Source organism: Pongo pygmaeus, chromosome 15 (genome assembly GCF_028885625.2).
Source record: "Pongo pygmaeus isolate AG05252 chromosome 15, NHGRI_mPonPyg2-v2.0_pri, whole genome shotgun sequence".
Classification (NCBI taxonomy): domain Eukaryota; kingdom Metazoa; phylum Chordata; class Mammalia; order Primates; family Hominidae; genus Pongo; species Pongo pygmaeus.
The window spans coordinates 18,924,930-18,943,911 of NC_072388.2; the positions used below are offsets into that span (position 1 = coordinate 18,924,930).

The 18,982-nt window shown below is 41.9% G+C and overlaps 1 protein-coding gene across 1 annotated transcript; it reads left to right on the plus strand.

The window, feature by feature from the left end:
- The first annotated feature begins 7,700 nt into the window (after positions 1 to 7,700).
- Positions 7,701 to 8,664, plus strand: LOC129012943 (eosinophil cationic protein-like). The gene is made up of 2 exons (XM_054449111.1): positions 7,701 to 7,767; positions 7,998 to 8,664. The coding sequence occupies exon 2, from the start codon at positions 8,003 to 8,005 to the stop codon at positions 8,483 to 8,485; it is 483 nt and encodes a 160-aa protein (XP_054305086.1). The 5' UTR covers positions 7,701 to 7,767; positions 7,998 to 8,002; the 3' UTR covers positions 8,486 to 8,664.
- The last annotated feature ends 10,318 nt before the right edge of the window (positions 8,665 to 18,982 follow it).

Consider the following 18,982-nt stretch of genomic DNA (forward strand, 5'->3'; position numbering starts at 1 on the left):
CGTGGTGAGAACACATGTGGTCAACCCTTTTAGTAAATTTCAAATATGCAATACAAAATTGCTAACTCTATTCATCTTGCTAAACACCGCATCTCCTGACCCATCTCAGTTTTGAATTGTACTAATAGAATACACATAGTACTAATATAATTCTGAAAGCAAAAATATATTTTCTTTTTTTTTTCTTTTTTTTTTAATGAGACTGAGTCTCTCTTTATCACCCAGGCTGGAGTCCAATGGCACGATCTCGGCTCACTGCAACCTCTGTCTCCTGAGTTCAAGCGAGTCTCATGGCTCAGCCTCTCGAATAGCTGGGATTACAGGCACCCACCACCATGCCTGGCTAATTTTTGTATTATTAGTAGAGAAGGGTTTCAGTATGTTGGCCAGGCTGGTCTCAAACTCTTGACCTCAAGTGAACACCTGCCTCGGCCTCTTAAAGTGCTGAGATTACAGGCATGAGCCACCGCGCCCAGCCACAGAAAGACATTTTCTAATACTCGGTTCTGTCATTAATTTTTTTAGTGTGCTTAACAGATCACTCTACCGTTACTCTTCCTCAGCTGGAAAGTGAGGGATTGGTATAAGTGTCTTTAGGAGTTCCTTCCAGCTCAGACTATTTAGAAATCCGATACTCTGGAGCATAGGTGTGTGTGTATGCATGTGTGTGTGTGTGTGCGTGTGTGTGTGTAGGAAAAAATGTAAAGGAAATTTGGTTGATATTTGTGCATTGTTTGTCTATGTATATCTGATTTTCCTAAATCATTATGAATTTAGGCAGAAAAAGGCATAATTATCTGAAATAAAATTATTATATGCAGATTACATGATTATTTTTAAACTATGCCAAAAAACACGCTTGTAATCTATTTTATTGTAGAGAAGATATGAGGTCCTGTCATTTAGAACTGTCATTTAATGGAGCAAGAGAAAACATTAGCACAAATACTATGGGATGATTTCAAGCCCCTGAGATCTAGATTAGAGGACTGGTTAATAGCCTGGGAGATAACTCTCAGTAAACAAACAATAATGTAATAGTTCCTCTTCTTGGCTATCTCCCTTCCCTTCACCTACTTCTAGTCTAATAGGTGATCAGGGGGCCCAAAACTCATTACATCCAAGAGGAAGCTTTGTTTGGCAGGTACTATCTAGCCAAGAAAATCTCAGCATCACTGAACATTTACATGCACTGTAATTTTTCACTAAGCATTGGAAAAAAGAAGGAACCCAACACCACATGGGGGTAGCCATTTCATTCAAGGCATTTTTATTAAGGCTCACAACAGGACTGTCTTGTAGGTAACCCTCGCTTCTACTATTTTAGAGACACCATAGACTTTCACCCGTGCTCAGGATGCAGGGTGTCCCACCATCAGACTTACTAGGTTTGTGTATTTGATATAAGAAACAAAGAATGTTAACATTTCCCTGGTAGAAAAGAGAAGATAAGTGCCTTGTTTGAGGTCCCGTGTTGGTGAATAGCAGAGTTTGGAGTGAAACTCTAATCTTTTTTTTTAAGTCCATTACTTTAGATGGACAACCAAGCTTGTTCCTCTTAAGAGAAGGATGTGAGCCAAATAGGAGATTCAAAGAGATGGAGTAAGGGATGATGCTCCATGAAGGAAAATATCCTGGTTTCAAAGCAAGAGCATGTCTTGACAGGGTAAGAGGCCAAGAATCCCTTTGAAGAAAAGGTACTATTTACTAAAGAAAATCAGTCATAGTGACTATAGTTGAGAAATAAAGGAATTATCACAAATTGAGAAATGTAGGCAAGTAGGCTGTTGACTTAGGCAAGCCCGACTCTTGGTCTCAGGGTTTCCCAGACATCAAGCATCCCTGGACCATGCCCCCATTCCACTTGTACTATTAACTAATATTATTGGTTTCATTCACTCTTGCATTTTTACAACATGGTCCTAAGCAATAATATATATAACATTATGGACTAATGTGTTAATTATTCACTCCCATTAAAAGAAATGCATAACAATGAACAATTTTTACTATTTATATGTACTTTCTAACATCAGTCACTTCACTTTCCACCTGTTGTACATATTTCATAATTTTGTGTTCAGTTTCATCTATGGCTGTAAATTAAACAATTTTACCTTGGAAAATATTTTCACAGAAGAATAAAGGATCCAAGGACAGTAGAAAAAAAGTGAAGCTCAAGGTCAATGATTTGGTCAAATTCATCAAATTCTGTACAAAACATACTAAATCATGCAGGTACTATACTTTTATCATGAAAAGGTGCTCTAATTATCTGCTAAGACAGTTCCTTAAATCTACCACCAAATTGACAGAAGATATAATTTTTATGATGATTCTGACTTCACAAGTAAATGCAAGATGTTAAAAGGTGATTTATTCTATCTCAGATTGGGAAGGGTCCCTGAGAAACAGAGGTCCTATCAAAATGACTTGCTGTCCTCCTAAGAGGCACTTGGTCAAAAACAGACAAAACCCTGATTTCTAGTTCTAATGCCTTCACTTTGGGGAGTAAGGAAAAGAAACAAGCATACTCTCTTATTGCAAACACCACAGAGGGGATAGTGCATTAATGGATACTACACTAACACCTTGATGCTTAAGACTGATCGTCCTTATCAAGATTTCTTTTTCCTTTTGCAATGTTTTATGCTACATGTTTCGTTATTTCGTGCACATACACACAAATTACCACATTAAATTTCCCCTACAAGCCAATGTATGTGTTGTTGTGTCTTACAGATTATGAAACAGAGGCATAGAAAGGATGAATAACCGTCCAATTTTTTTTTTTTTTTTTTTTTTGAGACGGAGTCTTGCTCTGTATCCCAGGCTGGAGGGCAGTGGCGTGATATCGGCTCACTGCAGCCTCTGACTCCCGGGTTCAAGCAATCCTCCTACCTCAGCCTCCTGAATAGCTGGGATTACAGGTGCACACCACAATGCCTGGCTAATTTTTGTGGTTTTGGTAGAGACGGGTTTTTGCCATGTTGGCCAGGCTGGTCTCAAACTCCTCACCTGAAGTGATCCCTCCGCCTCTGCCTCCCAAAGTGCTGGGATTACAGGTATGAGTCACCATGCTTGGCCCTGGACAACTCTTACAGTAAGAGTCTCCAATGGAAAAAGTCAGAGCTGGCCGAGCACAGTGGCTCACGCCTGTAATCCCAGTACTTTGGGAGGCCGAGGCAGGCGGATTACGAGGTCAGGAGATCGAGACCATCCTGGCTAACACGGTGAAACGACGTCCCTACTAAAAATACAAAAAATTAGCTGGGCGTGGTGGCGGGCGCCTGTAGTCCCAGCTACTCAGGAGACTGAGGCAGGAGAATGGCGTGAACCCGGGAGGCGGAGTTTGCAGTGAGCCAGATTGCGCCACTGCACTCCAGCCCGGACAACGGAGCAAGACTCCGTCTCAAAAAAAAAAAAAGAAGAAGAAAGAAAAAGAAAAAGTCAGAGCTGGTATCTGGACAAGACTATAAATAATCTATACCTGACATCACTGTGACACAAAACTTATATAACAACTGCATTTACAGAGACACTAACCTATATAATAATTCATTTCCTGTGAGCTCTGAAATCTCAGCAAATGCATCTATGGGCTCAAAATGCAATGGGGATAAAGAGAGGTGGCTTAATGGGTACAAATATAAGAAATGATATAAAAAATAAGACCTGGTGTTTGATAGATCAGGAGGATGATTATAGTTAGTGATAATCTACTGTGCACTTCAAAATAGCTAAAAGAGAATAATTTCAGTGTTTCTAACGTAAAGAAGCAGCAAATATTTCAGGTAATGGTTATCCCAATTTCCCTGATGTGATCTTTACATATTATACGAATGTATTAAATTATCACATGTACCCTGAAAGTAGGTACCCCTATTCTGAATCAATAAACAGAAATAAGGCCAGGCACAGTGGCTTATGCCTATAATCCTAGTACTTTGGGAGGCTGAGGCATGCAAATCACCTGAGGTCAGGAGTTCAAGACCAGACTGGCCAACTTGGTGAAACCCTGTCTCTACAAAAATACAAAAATTAGCTGGGTGTGGTGGCGCCCACCTGTAATCCCAGCTACTTGGGAGGCTGAGAAAGGAGAATCCTTTGAACCCAACAGGCGGAGTTAGAAGTGAGCCAAGATCGCGCCACTGCACTCCAGCCTGGGCAATAGTGAGATTTCATCTCAAAAAAAAAAAAAAGAAAAGAAAAAGAAATATTTTTAAAATATGCAATGGTACATGAATGCAATTTTCCAGTTTCTTAGGAAACACCCTTTCTTTCATCCCTCCTAAGACACACCTCTCCATAATTCCACCTGAGCTCTATTTCCATTTCTTCCCTTTCCAGAGAGGAAAAGAACTTGTTATAGTTGAGGAAAAAGAAGAAAGGCTTAGTTCTTCCCTCTTTCATGCCAGAAACTTGATCAAAGGTGTCAGATCTACTTGTTCAATGGCTTTCAGAGGAGACATGCAGGAGGCCCAATGCAAGAAGGAAGGACTAGGGCCACCTTTCTGAGGTTCAAGAGACCAGGAAGAGCCCAGTACACCAAATATCTTTAGAATTTAGGTAAGTAAAATATTACTCCATTTGGTGCAATTTAATTAACCTGCACCATATTATTATGATAATCTTGTATTACTTTTAATGGCAAAAATCGCAATTACTTTTGCACCAACCTAATAAATAGTGTGCATTGTCTTTCCCATAGATAACCACTGCTGCATGAGGGAAATCTGTGTGCAGGAAGGTATCAGTGGTTTGGTACCTCCCTGTCAGCAGGTTAAGAGCAAATATTGCAAGAGTACCCTGGGGCTGAAGAAATTGCAAGCATTGAACATTATATTTTTGCACATAAATGCTATGTAAAAAAGGCATTGATCAATCCAGCGTACTCAACAGTGGTTTTTACCACAAATGCAGAAGTCTTTGTCTGGGACAATATTTTATAATATTCATCGGTTTCCAAAAAATGACTTAATACTGGGGCATAATTCTGACTATTCCTCTGAGTGGAAGTGTGGATTGGGTCTGAAAATGTGTCATTAAATTAGGCTGCAAGACAAGTTATGCTAATAAAATAAAGAGCCCGGGTGAAGTGCCTTGTGTCTGTTAAAGAAAAAATCATGCTGAAGTTACAGAGAATTTTGTTTCGATTACAGAGATCATAACAGAGAATTTCTTTAATGTTGACTTATACTTTATTCCTGCTTCATATAAAAGTCTTCTCTCAAAGGTCATAAATATCAAAGAGATCATTTGTACTACTTCTGCAGGCAAACGAAGGTAGTTGGAAATGTATGCAGGAAATCTACACAAGGGACAATCAGAAAAATCTTATGAGCATGTTCTGAATGCAATTTTAATGGCTGGGAGTGGTGGCTCATACCTGTAATCCCATCACTTTGGAAGGCCGAGGTGGGCGCATTACCTGAGGTCAGGAGTTTGAGACCAGCCTGGCCAACATGGTGAAACCCCGTCTCTACTAAAAATACAAAAATTAGGCGGGCATTGTGTTGAATGCCTGTAATCCCAGTTACTCAGGAGGCTGAGGCAGGAGAATCACTTGAACTCGGGAGGCGGAGGCAGAGGTTGCAGTGAGATCACGCCACTGCAGTCCAGCCTGGGTGACAAGAGCAAGACTCCATCTCAAAAAAAAAACAAAAAACTCCACAATTTTAAAGGATGAATATGGTTGCAAATTGGGCAGGTTATGGTCTGCTTAAGACACTTCAATAAGTCTGATACGTCATAAGCACAGATGTCTCCAGGAGCTAGGCAGGTGTCATCACTGAACAGATAGGATAAAAGTCAAGAGGGAGAGTGGAGTCAGAGAACAGCCCTGAGCTAGGGCCCCTTCCACAGACGCAGCTGTTACTCAGCTCTAATTGATACAACACCAATGGTGCACCAACCACCATCATGTGATTTTTAAAGATAAGACAGTAATGAAAACTTTGAGTGAACTATTCCAATGTCAAACTTTATCTTCCAAACCAAACATTGTAAATAGCACTGTGTATGCTGAAAAGAAGCACTGTTTAGCCAATTACATGCCCTGGGGCTGCAGTCTATGTCTTTTGCCTCATACTCTAGACACTTGAGTGCAAGTCTTTCTACCCAGTGTGGCTGTCAGCATCACAGAGGGGATACTCTACGTATCATTCACCTTTACATTCTCATCGCCTACAAAAATGATCTCCACAAAATATACATGAAGAAATAAACTTGCCTCATGATAAAGCTGCTAATGAATGTTGGCGAGAACGGGACTTCAAGGCAGAGTACTATTAGCTGCGCATTGCGTCCTCACCAGGTCATCATTGTGTCCACATTTACCTAAGGACCCCAGTGATAAAATTATTGCATTTCTAAATGACAGGAAAACTGGACGGTAGTAAAAATTATGCAGATTAACTGTTGGGAGGTATATGATATCATTTAAGGGTCTACTTTCCATTTTTGACTCTTGAAGCTAGACCAGATTTAACACTGTTAGTACCCAGGTCTTACCCCTGCAATTCACTTCTCACCTCTGTACAATTTCCGCACATCATCCCCTGTGCCCAGAATGCTCATCTCTTCCCTAAAGCCCCTGAAAACCCTCTGCTTATCCTTTAGGGCCCTGCTGAAGTGAAACTTTTTTTTGAAGTCTTCCTTGTTTCTCAAGCCAAGTGATTTCCTTCACCATCAGTGTCCCTATGAAACCATGTTCACACAAGTGCTATTACCTCTATCACACGGTAATACAATTATATGTCTACAATTACTTTCCTGTGTTTCTCTGAGGACCAAAAATAAGTGTATGTTTTGTGTATCAAATTGTACACTTGACTTCTATACTTTCAGGAATACAGTGCTCTGTCTTTAATGTTCATTTTCTAAATACAGAAGCATTTTCTTGTTAATATCACAAAATGAAACCTACCAGGAAGATGAATGACAACCCCACAACACACTGTTTTGTAGAAAATACCATAGGCTGAAAAGATCACAGGAATACCGAGTGCTAGGTTGGAATCTTTCAGGACACCAAATGTTCATTCATTCTATGCCAGATTTTACAACTGTCCTCGGTGTGTTTTTAGGTTGTGTAACTTTACACAAAGTGGAAGCAATAATCAGGGCAAGACTTAAGAGAAAGTGGATCCAATGCAAGAGGAGTAAAGAAAAAATCCCTCAAATATGTGGAGCAGATTGTTTTAATTATCTACAGAATCTTGTACCCCAAGAAATTAATAGCTCAAGTTTCCAGCAAAGAGTGGTGGATGAGATGGAGAGCATTTGTGTGACAGAGAATCAAGGATATTACTAAAAATGAAAGGGAAGCTGGGTTTCTCCTGGGCAAACAGCCCTCTGTGGCTCTATTTGTTCTAACTACTATGCCTGCCTTCATGTCATTTAGTCATTTAGGGGCCTGCTAGAGGACAGTTATAATATCTGTGGTCATTCTGCAGGCAGCGTGTAGTTTTCACCCCGAGTCCAGATCCCACCGGCAAAACTCTAACACAGGATGACTTGGGATTAGAGTCCTTATAGCAGAAAGATCAGCAGGGCTGTCCTTGGGTATCCGTTGCTCAGCCAAGTCATCAAATAAAAAGGCTGATTGCACAAGTGGAGCATGTGTCAATCTGTGGGTTTCTGCATGGCCAAACCCACCAAGGGATGCTTTATTTAAACAGTTCCAAGTAGGGGAGACCAGCTGCTCCTGAACCCCAGAACAACCAGGTGGATCAGTTCTCACAGGAGTCACAGCTCAGAGACTGGGTAAGTCAACAATCCCCAGAGTTGGGACAGGAGGGGCAGCGACAGGGCAGCACCTGAGGGAGAGGTGAGCTGAAGTTAGTGCTTAGGAGATGTGGCACACTTTGGGGACAGGAAGAAAAGGAAATGGGACCCCAGAGTGGCAGCAGAGGGGCCTGTGGGTTGAGACACTACAGAGAGTGTCATAACCGAGACAGGATCAGGGAGTAGTTACTTCTTTTCTTTTCTTACAGGAAACATGGTTCCAAAACTGTTCACTTCCCAAATTTGTCTGCTTCTTCTGTTGGGGCTTAGTGGTGTGGGGGGCTCACTCCATGCCAAACCCCGACAGTTTACGAGGGCTCAGTGGTTTGCCATCCAGCACGTCAGTCTGAACCCTCCTCAATGCACCACTGCAATGCGGGTAATTAACAATTATCAACGGCGTTGCAAAGACCAAAATACTTTTCTTCGTACAACTTTTGCTAATGTAGTTAATGTTTGTGGTAACCCAAATATAACCTGTCCTAGTAACAGAAGTCGCAACAATTGTCATCATAGTGGAGTCCAGGTGCCTTTCATCCACTGTAACCTCACAACTCCAAGTCCACAGAATATTTCAGACTGCAGCTATGCAAACATAACAGGAAGGAGGTTCTATATAGTTGCATGTGACAACAGAGATCCACGGGATTCTCCACGGTATCCTGTGGTTCCAGTTCACCTGGATACCATCATCTAAGCTCCTGTATCAGCACTGCTCATCATCACTCATCTGCCAAGCTCCTCAATCATAGCCAAGATCCCATTCTTCCATGTACTCTGGGTATCAGCATCTGTCCTCATCAGTCTCCATACCCCTTCAGCTTTCCTGAGCCGAAGTCCCTTGTGAACCCTGCAATAAACTGCTTTGCAAATTCATCTGGAAGTGTCTGTGTGTCTTCGTCGGCTGCTCTGCTGTCATTTAGTGACAATCTGCTCTAGAGATTTGGGTTTACCATGAATCTCTCACCCTCAATATCTGACCAAATTCCTTAAATCCCCCATCATCCTTCATGTGATACCTGATTCCAGGCCTGCCTTAAAAAAAAATCCAATTGAGTCAACTTAGCATTGGTCTCCCTAGCCTTAATATCTCCTCTAAGCAATTTTCCATCCACTGATCCCTCCCCCAACACCTACCTATAACTTGTATATAGATCTCCACTTGTTTTAGTTGTATTCCAGAATTGAGCCCAATTTGATATTGAGGTCTCATTTGATGCTTTATGGTCCAACTATGGTTTTTATTGACATGATTTCTATCCCAAGAAAAAAAGAGCTGCAGTGAATAAGCTGAAAATGCATGGGTTTCATTATGATTTATGAATGATAAATTTTGATAGAATTGAACGTTATGATAGAAAATACAAAAGAAGAAAGTAGAAAAAGTCAAGAATGCTATAAATGAGGTGAAACCAAGATAAAAAAAAGTTTAGCCTCAGAGATATTCCTTTTAAATGGGCACATCAAATCTCCAGCTATTAGCAATTGTACTAGAGGTGGAACCAGGGTTTAAGTCAAATGTGCAATAAGATAAATTGTTCAGACAGCAATATGGACAGATTGTAATGCTGCCTGGAGGAGAGGTAGACATCATTCCCAAAACTTCCATGTCCTGGAGATGGGGAGCCGCTGGTCACGTAGGAAGGGGAAGGGGGAGGAGGAGGATGAGGAAGTGGGAGCACTCATGAAGGTGAGTTGGCTCCTGCCCATTCTGCCCTCCATAGATGTTCCCAATGGTGAGTCAAATGTTCATTCAACACCTGTCAGGAAGGGCACAGCCTTGAGAATTAGGGAGTTTTAGACCCAGAGAAAGAAGAAATGGATAATGAGAGCTGCTGCCCTGGACTCCAACACAGGGCTTCACTCAGGAATCCATGAGAAACAGGAAGGGGAATCCCCTTCTTGCAAGTCATGGACAGGTGCAGCATTCAAGTGATTGTTCCAGGGACAGAGTGGGTCTTTTTGAACGGCCCGACTCAGAATACAACAGAGATACGATGCCATCAGATCTGCACCTTGGTCCTTCAGTCTGAGATTTCTGACTTCTATATTTCTCCTCCTCTTCCAGACCCTCAGAAATAGCAATTTCCATCCCTCGGATGACTCCATGTCAGTAATGGTGCTTTAATTGGCATCAGACAGCAGCTGTATTGAAGTCTGTCCTCTGGAGAAGCTATTGAGATCTTGCTTCTCCAAGGCGGGGCTGTGAACTTAAAAGTTTGCACAGAGACACTGAGTTTGGGAAATCTCAGTGCTTAACAGAATCCACTGACTCTAGGTAAAATAGGGCATGTCAGGAAGTGAGTGCAGTCTTCCCAATGCCTCAAAGTAGCAGAAGGAGAAGGTGAGACACTGAAAGCTGGAGCCACATTTCCTGTGAAGAAAGATGGAGTGGACCTTCCTTGCTTCAGGTACCAGATCACAGGTCTCTTCTCAGTCAGGGATGCCTCATCTCTAAAACCATAGGATAGAGGGATCAGTCCCCACCTGCCCCCACGCCCTCTCCACCTTGTGACTTCATCTCCTCTCTTGTCATTCATTCCTTCGCTCATTCATTCATCCAGCAGACATATACTGAGCAGATACCTTGCTCCAGGCACAGTTTGAGGGAGTGATGATGCAACACAAACCAAGACAGGTCACTGCTCTTTTGAGGCCACATTATACAAGGATAAAAACAAACATACAAAATTGTTCTAAGCATATAAAATTTTGCTAAGTGTCAGGAGGAAAAATGCATAGCATAGTACACAGAAAATTACACAGAGCAGCACAATATAGAGGTTCTGTATGTGCCACAAAAGTGACAGGGCAGAGTGTCACCAGGAAAGACCTATCTCAGAGAATGAAATCTGAAAAGGAGGAAAAGCAGCCAGTCATGCAGACACCAGGTGGAGAATCATCCCAGCAAAGAGAAAGAGAGTTCAAAAGTCCTGACAAATACCAAGGCTGTAAGTAGATTTTCCGTTCTGTGTTTACAATAAGTTGATTAAAACATCTGAAAGAGAATGACTACCATTATTCGCATCTTTGTATGTATTTATTACTTAATGTAATAAAACATTTTCAGTTTTAAAAAATGGTCCTGAATGGATAGAGGTTTGGCGTGTTAGAAACACAAAAGTTGGTTGGTCAGGACAAGATCATCATAGCCATGAGTATTAATGATAGGAGTTAATGAGATTCAGACCGTTCATGCCTGTGAAGATGGAAGAATAAAGTAAGTTCCTCATGGGGCACAAATTGAGCATGTTACATGCAAGAATAACATTGCCTAAAGATCTGTCCAGCTGCTGTGCAGAACACAACTATTTAGGAGACAAGAGTGGAAGCAAGGCCCCAACAAAGGACCACAGGTTGAGGGAGAGGGAAACAAGAGTCTTCCAATCTCAGTGAATCTCACCATCATCCTCTCATGCTGCAGCCCCATGCTATTCCCCCCACTGTTGCCATGGCCTCTCTCCAGCCCCTCCATGCCTTCCACATCATCTTCCTGCCATCCCCATGCTGATGACTGGGCTGAGGTCAGAGGCAGCTCCCCTCTCCCGGGGGTGAGACGGTTCAAACAAGACCAAGGAGGATTCTGTGCTTGACCATCAGGAAACCCTGGCTGGACTCACTACTCCTTCTGCAGTAGACATCCAAGATTTTCTGATTGCCCTGGACCAAAGGCTGGCACCACAGAGACTACCATTAGAGAAGTTAAGTGGTCACATCAGCGTGTTCCAAAGACATGACCCTTAGAGTCCACTTCTCTTCCTTGAACCTCTGATGTCTGATTTTATAAAATTCTCTTAATATCAAATCTTCAGGAAGTCTTGCAGGAGTAAATGCAGTTAATTCTTCTATAAGCAGGCAGGGAGGGTCTCCAGGGATTATAAGAATTTAGTCAACTTGAGCAATCAGCCTGTTATACAAGCTTACTGGTGGAAACCAGCTCCTGGCATAACCCAGCAACTTACAGAGAAACTGGCATGAACATTCCTCATTACCATGCTTAAGTCTCCACCCAAGGAGGAGCCTCATTACCATAACATGTGAACTATGTGCTCGCAGAATCACTCACTGTGTCTGGGCAACTGGGACTCCTCCTCTACAAGTGATGATACAACCTCTGCCCTCTCCATCACCACATAAAATGTTCTTGTCACTTTCTATCAGGAAGACACTGCTATGGAGAATACTCCCAGTGGCCTTCTTACTTGAACCAAGTAACAAAACTTTTATTTATCAAAACGTACATTCTCATAGAGAGTCTTTTTACTCACCAGGGAAACAAGCCCTAGTTTTTTCAGCTACCAGCTCTAACACATTCTGTAAAGTCCAGCACAGAAGGAAGGTTAATTCACAATGCTATTGCTTTCACTTCTTAATAATTGGGTACATATCAGGGCAGACGTCTTTAGGTAGGGTTAAATAGAAGGTCAAGGAGGCAAATCATCAATCTTGGGGAGACACACTTGCAGAGATTATGACTACACTTGGGATTCAAGAATATGAGACTCCACCAGCAGAGTAGCCTGCAATGTTCAAGGATATCCAAGTAGATCAAGTATTTTAATGAAAAAACAACAGGCTTTGTCTTTCAAGATGTCCATGAATTGACTTTCCAGAAGAGAAGGAAGAAGACTCCATTGTCAGGGCAGAAGAGAGAAGAGGAGAGGGATATAGGCTAAACATTGTAATCAATTTTGCCTGATACTGACTTTTTGTTTGTTTCTTAGTTCATTTTATTTTATTTTATTTTATTTTTTTGCCAAGGCTGGAGGGCAGTGGTGCAATTTTGGCTCACTGCAGCCTCCGCCTCCCAGGTTCAAGCGATTCTCCTGCCTCAAACTCCGGAGCTAATTTTTGTATTACTAGTAGAGACAGGGTTTCGCCATGTTGGCCAGGCTGGTCTACAAACTCCTGACCTCAGGTGATCCACCCACCTCAGCCTCCCAAAGGGCTAGTATTATAGACATGAGCCATCGCGCCCAGCCTCTTAGTTCATTTTTAGAGATGAGGTCTCCCTATGTTGCTCAGGCTGGACTTGAAGTTCTAGACTAAAGCAATGCTCTCATCTTAGCCATCCCAGTTGTTGAGACTATAAATACACACCACTGAGCATAGCTGATACTCACATTTTATGAGCTGTTTCCACTCCAGTTACATAAGGGAGTGAGGCAATTAGGAAGGATAGGAGCATATAAACTCTGTCTACATCTCTATTTCAAGTTACCTCTGAAAAACAGCATTGTTTTTAAACTAAAACTTGATTTTGGTTAATAAATGTTTGTCTTGGAGCCAAGATGGCCAAATAGGAACAGCTCCAGTCTACAGCTCCCAGAGTGAGCGATGCAGAAGACGGGTGATTTCTGCATTTCCATCTGAGGTACTGGGTTCATCTCACTAGAGAGTGCCAGACAGTGGGCGCTGGTCAGTGGGTGCACACACTGTGCGTGAGCCAAAGAAGGGTGAGGTATTGCCTCACTCGGGAAGTGCAAGGGGTCAGGGAGTTCCCTTTCCTAGTCAAAGAAAGGGGTGACAGACAGCACCTGGAAAATCGGGTCACTCCCACCCAAATACTGCGCTTTTCCGACAGGCTTAAAAAACGGCACACCAGGAGATTATATCCCGCACCTGGCTCAGAGGGTCCTATGCCCACGGAGTCTCGCTGATTGCTAGCACAGCGCTGTAAGATCAAACTGCAAGGCAGCAGTGAGGCTGGGGGAGGAGTGCCCACCATTGCCCAGGCTTGCTTAGGTAAACAAAGCAGCCAGGAAGCTCGAAATGGGTGGAGCCCACCAGAGCCCAAGGAAGCCTGCCTGCCTCTGTAGGCTCCATCTCTGGGGGCAGGGCACAGACAAACAAAAAGACAGCAGTAACCTCTGCAGACTTAAATGTCCCTGTCTGACAGCTTTGAAGAGAGCAGTGGTTCTCCCAGCATGCAGCTGGAGATCTGAGAACAGGCAGACTGCCTCCTGAAGTGGGTCCCTGACCCCTGACCCCCGAGCAGCCTAACTGGGAGGCACCCCCCAGCAGGGGCAGACTGACACCTCACACGGCCGGGTACTCCAACAGACCTGCAGCTGAGGGTCCTGTCTGTTAGAAGGAAAACTAACAAACAGAAAGGACATCCACACCAAAAAACCATCTGTACATCACCATCATCAAAGACCAAAAGTAGATAAAACCACAAAGATGGGGAAAAAACGGAGCAGAAAAACTGGAAACTCTAAAAAGCAGAGCACCTCTCCTCCTCCAAAGGAACGCAGTTCCTCACCAGCAACGGAACAAAGCTGAATGGAGAAAGACTTTGACGAGTTGAGAGAAGAAGGCTTCAGACAATCAAACTACTCCGAGCTACAGGAGGAAATTCAAACCAAAGGCAAAGAAGTTGAAAACTTTGAAAAACATTTAGATGAATGTGTAACTACAATAACCAATACAGAGAAGTGCTTAAAGGAGCTGATGGAACTGAAAGCCAAGGCTCGAGAACTACGTGAAGAATGCAGAAGCCTCAGGAGCCGATGTGATCAACTGGAAGAAAGGGTATCAGTGATGGAAGATGAAATGAAGCAAGAAGGGAAGTTTAGAGAAAAAAGAGTAAAAAGAAACGAGCAAAGCCTCCAAGAAATATGGGACTACGTGAAAAGACCAAATCTACGTCCGATTGGTGTACCTGAAAGTGACGGGGAGAATGGAATCAAGTTGGAAAACACTCTGCAGGATATTATCCAGGAGAACTTCCCCAATCTAGCAAGGCAGGCCAACATTCAGATTCAGGAAATACAGAGAACGCCAAAAAGATACTCCTCGAGAAGAGCAACTCCAAGACACATAATTGTCAGATTCACCAAAGTTGAAATGAAGGAAAAAAGGTTAAGGGCAGCCAGAGAGAAAGGTCGGGTTACCATCAAAGGGAAGCCCATCAGACTAACAGTGGATCTCTCAGCAGAAACTCTACAAGCCAGAAGAGAATGGGGGCCAATATTCAACATTCTTCAAGAAAAGAATTTTCAACCCAGAATTTCATATCCAGCCAAACTAAGCTTCATAAGTGAAGGAGAAATAAAATCCTTTACAGACAAGCAAATGCTGAGAGATTTTGTCACCACCAGGCCTGCCCTAAAAGAGCTCCTGAAGGAAGCGCTAAACAGGGAAATGCACAACCGGTACCAGCCACTGCAAAATCATGCCAAAATGTAAAGACCATCGAGACTAGGAAGAGACTGCATCAACTAATGAGCAAAATAACCAGCTAACATCATAATGACAGGATCAAATTCACACATAACAATATTAACTTTAAATGTAAATGGACTAAATGCTCCAATTAAAAGACACAGACTGGCAAATTGGATAAAGACTCAAGACCCATCAGTGTGCTGTATTCAGGAAACCCATCTCACGTGCAGAGACACACATAGGCTCAAAATAAAAGGATGGAGGAAGATCTACCAAGCAAATGGAAAACAAAAAAAGGCAGGGGTTGCAATCCTAGTCTCTGATAAAACAGACTTTAAACCAACAAAGATCAAAAGAGACAAAGAAGGCCATTACATAATGGTAAAGGGATTAATTCAACAAGAAGAGCTAACTACTCTAAATATATATGCACCCAATACAGGAGCACCCAGATTCATAAAGCAAGTCCTGAGTGACCTACAAAGAGACTTAGACTCCCACACATTAATAATGGGAGACTTTAACACCCCACTGTCAACATTAGACAGATCAATGAGACAGAAAGTCAACAAGGATACCCAGGAATTGAACTCAGCTCTGCACCAAGCGGACCTAATAGACATCTACAGAACTCTCCACCCCAAATCAACAGAATATACATTTTTTTCAGCACCACACCACACCTATTCCAAAATTGACCACATGCTTGGAAGTAAAGCTCTCCTCAGCAAATGTAAAAGAACAGAAATTATAGCAAACTATCTCTCAGATCACAGTGCAATCAAGCTAGAACTCAGGATTAAGAATCTCACTCAAAACTGCTCAACTACATGGAAACTGAACAACCTGCTCCTGGGTACATAACGAAATGAAGGCAGAAATAAAGATGTTCTTTGAAACCAACGAGAACCAAGACACAACATACCAGAATCTCTGGGATGCATTCAAAGCAGTGTGTAGAGGGAAATTTATAGCACTAAATGCCCACAAGAGAAAGCAGGAAAGATCCAAAATTGACACCCTAACATCACAATTAAAAGAACTAGAGAAGAAAGAGCAAACACATTCAAAAGCTAGCAGAAGGCAAGAAATAACTAAAATCAGAGCAGAACTGAAGGAAATAGAGACACAAAAAACCCTTCAAAAAATTATTGAATCCAGGAGCTGGTTTTTTGAAAGGATCAACAAAATTGATAGACCGCTAGCAAGATTAATCAAGAAAAAAAGAGAGAAGAATCAAATAGATGCAATAAAAAATGATAAAGGGGATATCACCACCAATGCCACAGAAATACAAACTACCATCAGAGAATATTACAAACACCTTTTTGCAAATAAACTAGAAAATCTAGAAGAAATGGATAAATTCCTCGACACATACACTCTCCCAAGACTAAACCAGGAAGAAGTTGAATCTCTGAATAGACCAATAACAGGAGCTGAAATTGTGGCAATAATCAATAGCTTACCAACCAAAAAGAGTCCAGGACCAGATGGATTCACAGCCAAATTCTACCAGAGGTACAAGGAGGAACTGGTACCATTCCTTCTGAAACTATTCCAATCAACAGAAAAAGAGGGAATCCTCCCTCACTCATTTTATGAGGCCAACATCATCCTGATACCAAAGCTGGGCAGAGACACAACCAAAAAAGAGAATTTTAGACCAATATCCTTGATGAACACTGATGCAAAAATCCTCAGTAAAATACTGGCAAACCGAATCCAGCAGCACATCAAAAAGCTTATCCACCATGATCAAGTGGGCTTCATCCCTGGGATGCAAGGCTGGTTCAATATACGCAAATCAATAAATGTAATCCAGCATATAAACAGAACCAAAGACAAAAACCACATGATTATCTCAATAGATGCAGAAAAGGCCTTTGACAAAATTCAACAACCCTTCTTGCTAAAAACTCTCAATAAATTAGGTATTGATGGGATGTATCTCAAAATAATAAGAGCTATCTATGACAAACCCACAGCCAATATCATACTGAATGGGCAAAAACTGGAAGCATTCCCTTTGAAAACTGGCACAAGACAGGGATGCCCTCTCTCACCACTTCTATTCAACATAGTGTTGGAAGTTCTGGCCAGGGCAATTAGGCAGGAGAAGGAAATAATGGGTATTCAATTAGGAAAAGAGGAAGTCAAATTGTCCCTGTTTGCAGACGACATGATGGTATATCTAGAAAACCCCATTGTCTCAGCCCAAAATTTCCTTAAGCTGATAAGCAACTTCAGCAAAGTCTCAGGATACAAAATCAATGTACAAAAATCACAAGCATTCTTATACACCAACAACAGACAAACAGAGAGCCAAATCATGAGTGAACTCCCATTCACAATTGCTTCAAAGAGAATAAAATACCTAGGAATCCAACTTACAAGGGACATGAAGGACCTCTTCAAGGAGAACTACAAACCACTGCTCAAGGAAATAAAAGAGGATACAAACAAATGGAAGAACATTCCATGCTCATGGGGAGGAAGAATCAATATCGTGAAAACGGCCATACTGCCCAAGGTAATTTACAGATTCAATGCCATCCCCATCAAGCTACCAATGACTTTCTTCACAGAATTGGAAAAAACTACTTTAAAGTTCATATGGAACCAAAAAAGAGCCCGCATCGCCAAGTCAATCCTAAGCCAAAAGAACAAAGCTGGAGGCATCACACTACCTGACTTCAAACTATACTGCAAGGCTAGAGTAACCAAAACAGCATGGTACTGGTACCAAAACAGAGATATAGGTCAATGGAACAGAACAGAGCCCTCAGAAATAACGCCACATATCTACAACTATCTGATCTTTGACAAACCTGAGAAAAACAAGCAATGGGGAAAGGATTCCCTATTTAATAAATGGTGCTGGGAAAACTGGCTAGCCCTATGTAGAAAGCTGAAACTGGATCCCTTCCTTACACCTTATACAAAAATCAATTCAAGATGGATTAAAGACTTAAACGTTAGACCTAAAACCATAAAAACCCTAGAAGAAAACCTAGGCATTACCATTCAGGACATAGGCATGGGCAAGGACTTCATGTCTAAAACACCAAAAGCAATGGCAACAAAAGCCAAAATTGACAAATGGGATCTAATTAAACTCAAGAGCTTCTGCACAGCAAAAGAAACCATCATCAGAGTTAACAGGCAACCTACAAAATGGGAGAAAATTTTCACAACCTACTTATCTGACAAAGGGCTAATATCCAGAATCTACAATGAACTCCAACAAATTTACAAGAAAAAAAACAAACAACCCCATCAAAAAGTGGGCAAAGGACATGAACAGACACTTCTCAAAAGAAGACATTTATGCAGCCAAAAAACACATGAAAAAATGCTCACCATCACTGGCCATCAGAGAAATGCAAATCAAAACCACGATGAGATACCATCTCACACCAGTTAGAATGGCAATCATTAAAAAGTCAGGAAACAACAGGTGCTGGAGAGGATGTGGAGAAATAGGAACACTTTGACACTGTTGGTGGGACTGTAAACTAGTTCAACCATTGTGGAAGTCAGTGTGGCGATTCCTCAGGGATCTAGAACTAGAAGTACCATTTGACCCAGCCATCCCATTACTGGGTATATACCCAAAGGACTGTAAATCATGCTGCTATAAAGACACATGCACATGTATGTTTATTACAGCATTATTCACAATAGCAAAGACTTGGAACCAACCCAAATGTCCAACAATGATAGACTGGATTAAGAAAATGTGGCACATATACACCATGGAATACTATGCAGCCATAAAAAATGATGAGTTCATGTCCTTTGTAGGGACATGGATGAAATTGGAAATCATCATTCTCAGTAAACTATCACAAGAACAAAAAACCAAACACCGCATGTTCTCACTCATAGGTGGGAATTGAACAATGAGAACACATGGACACAGGAAGGGGAACATCACACTCTGGGGACTGTTGTGGGGTGGGGGAGGGAGGAGGGATAGCATTGGGAGATATACCTAATGCTAGATGACGAGTTAGTGGGT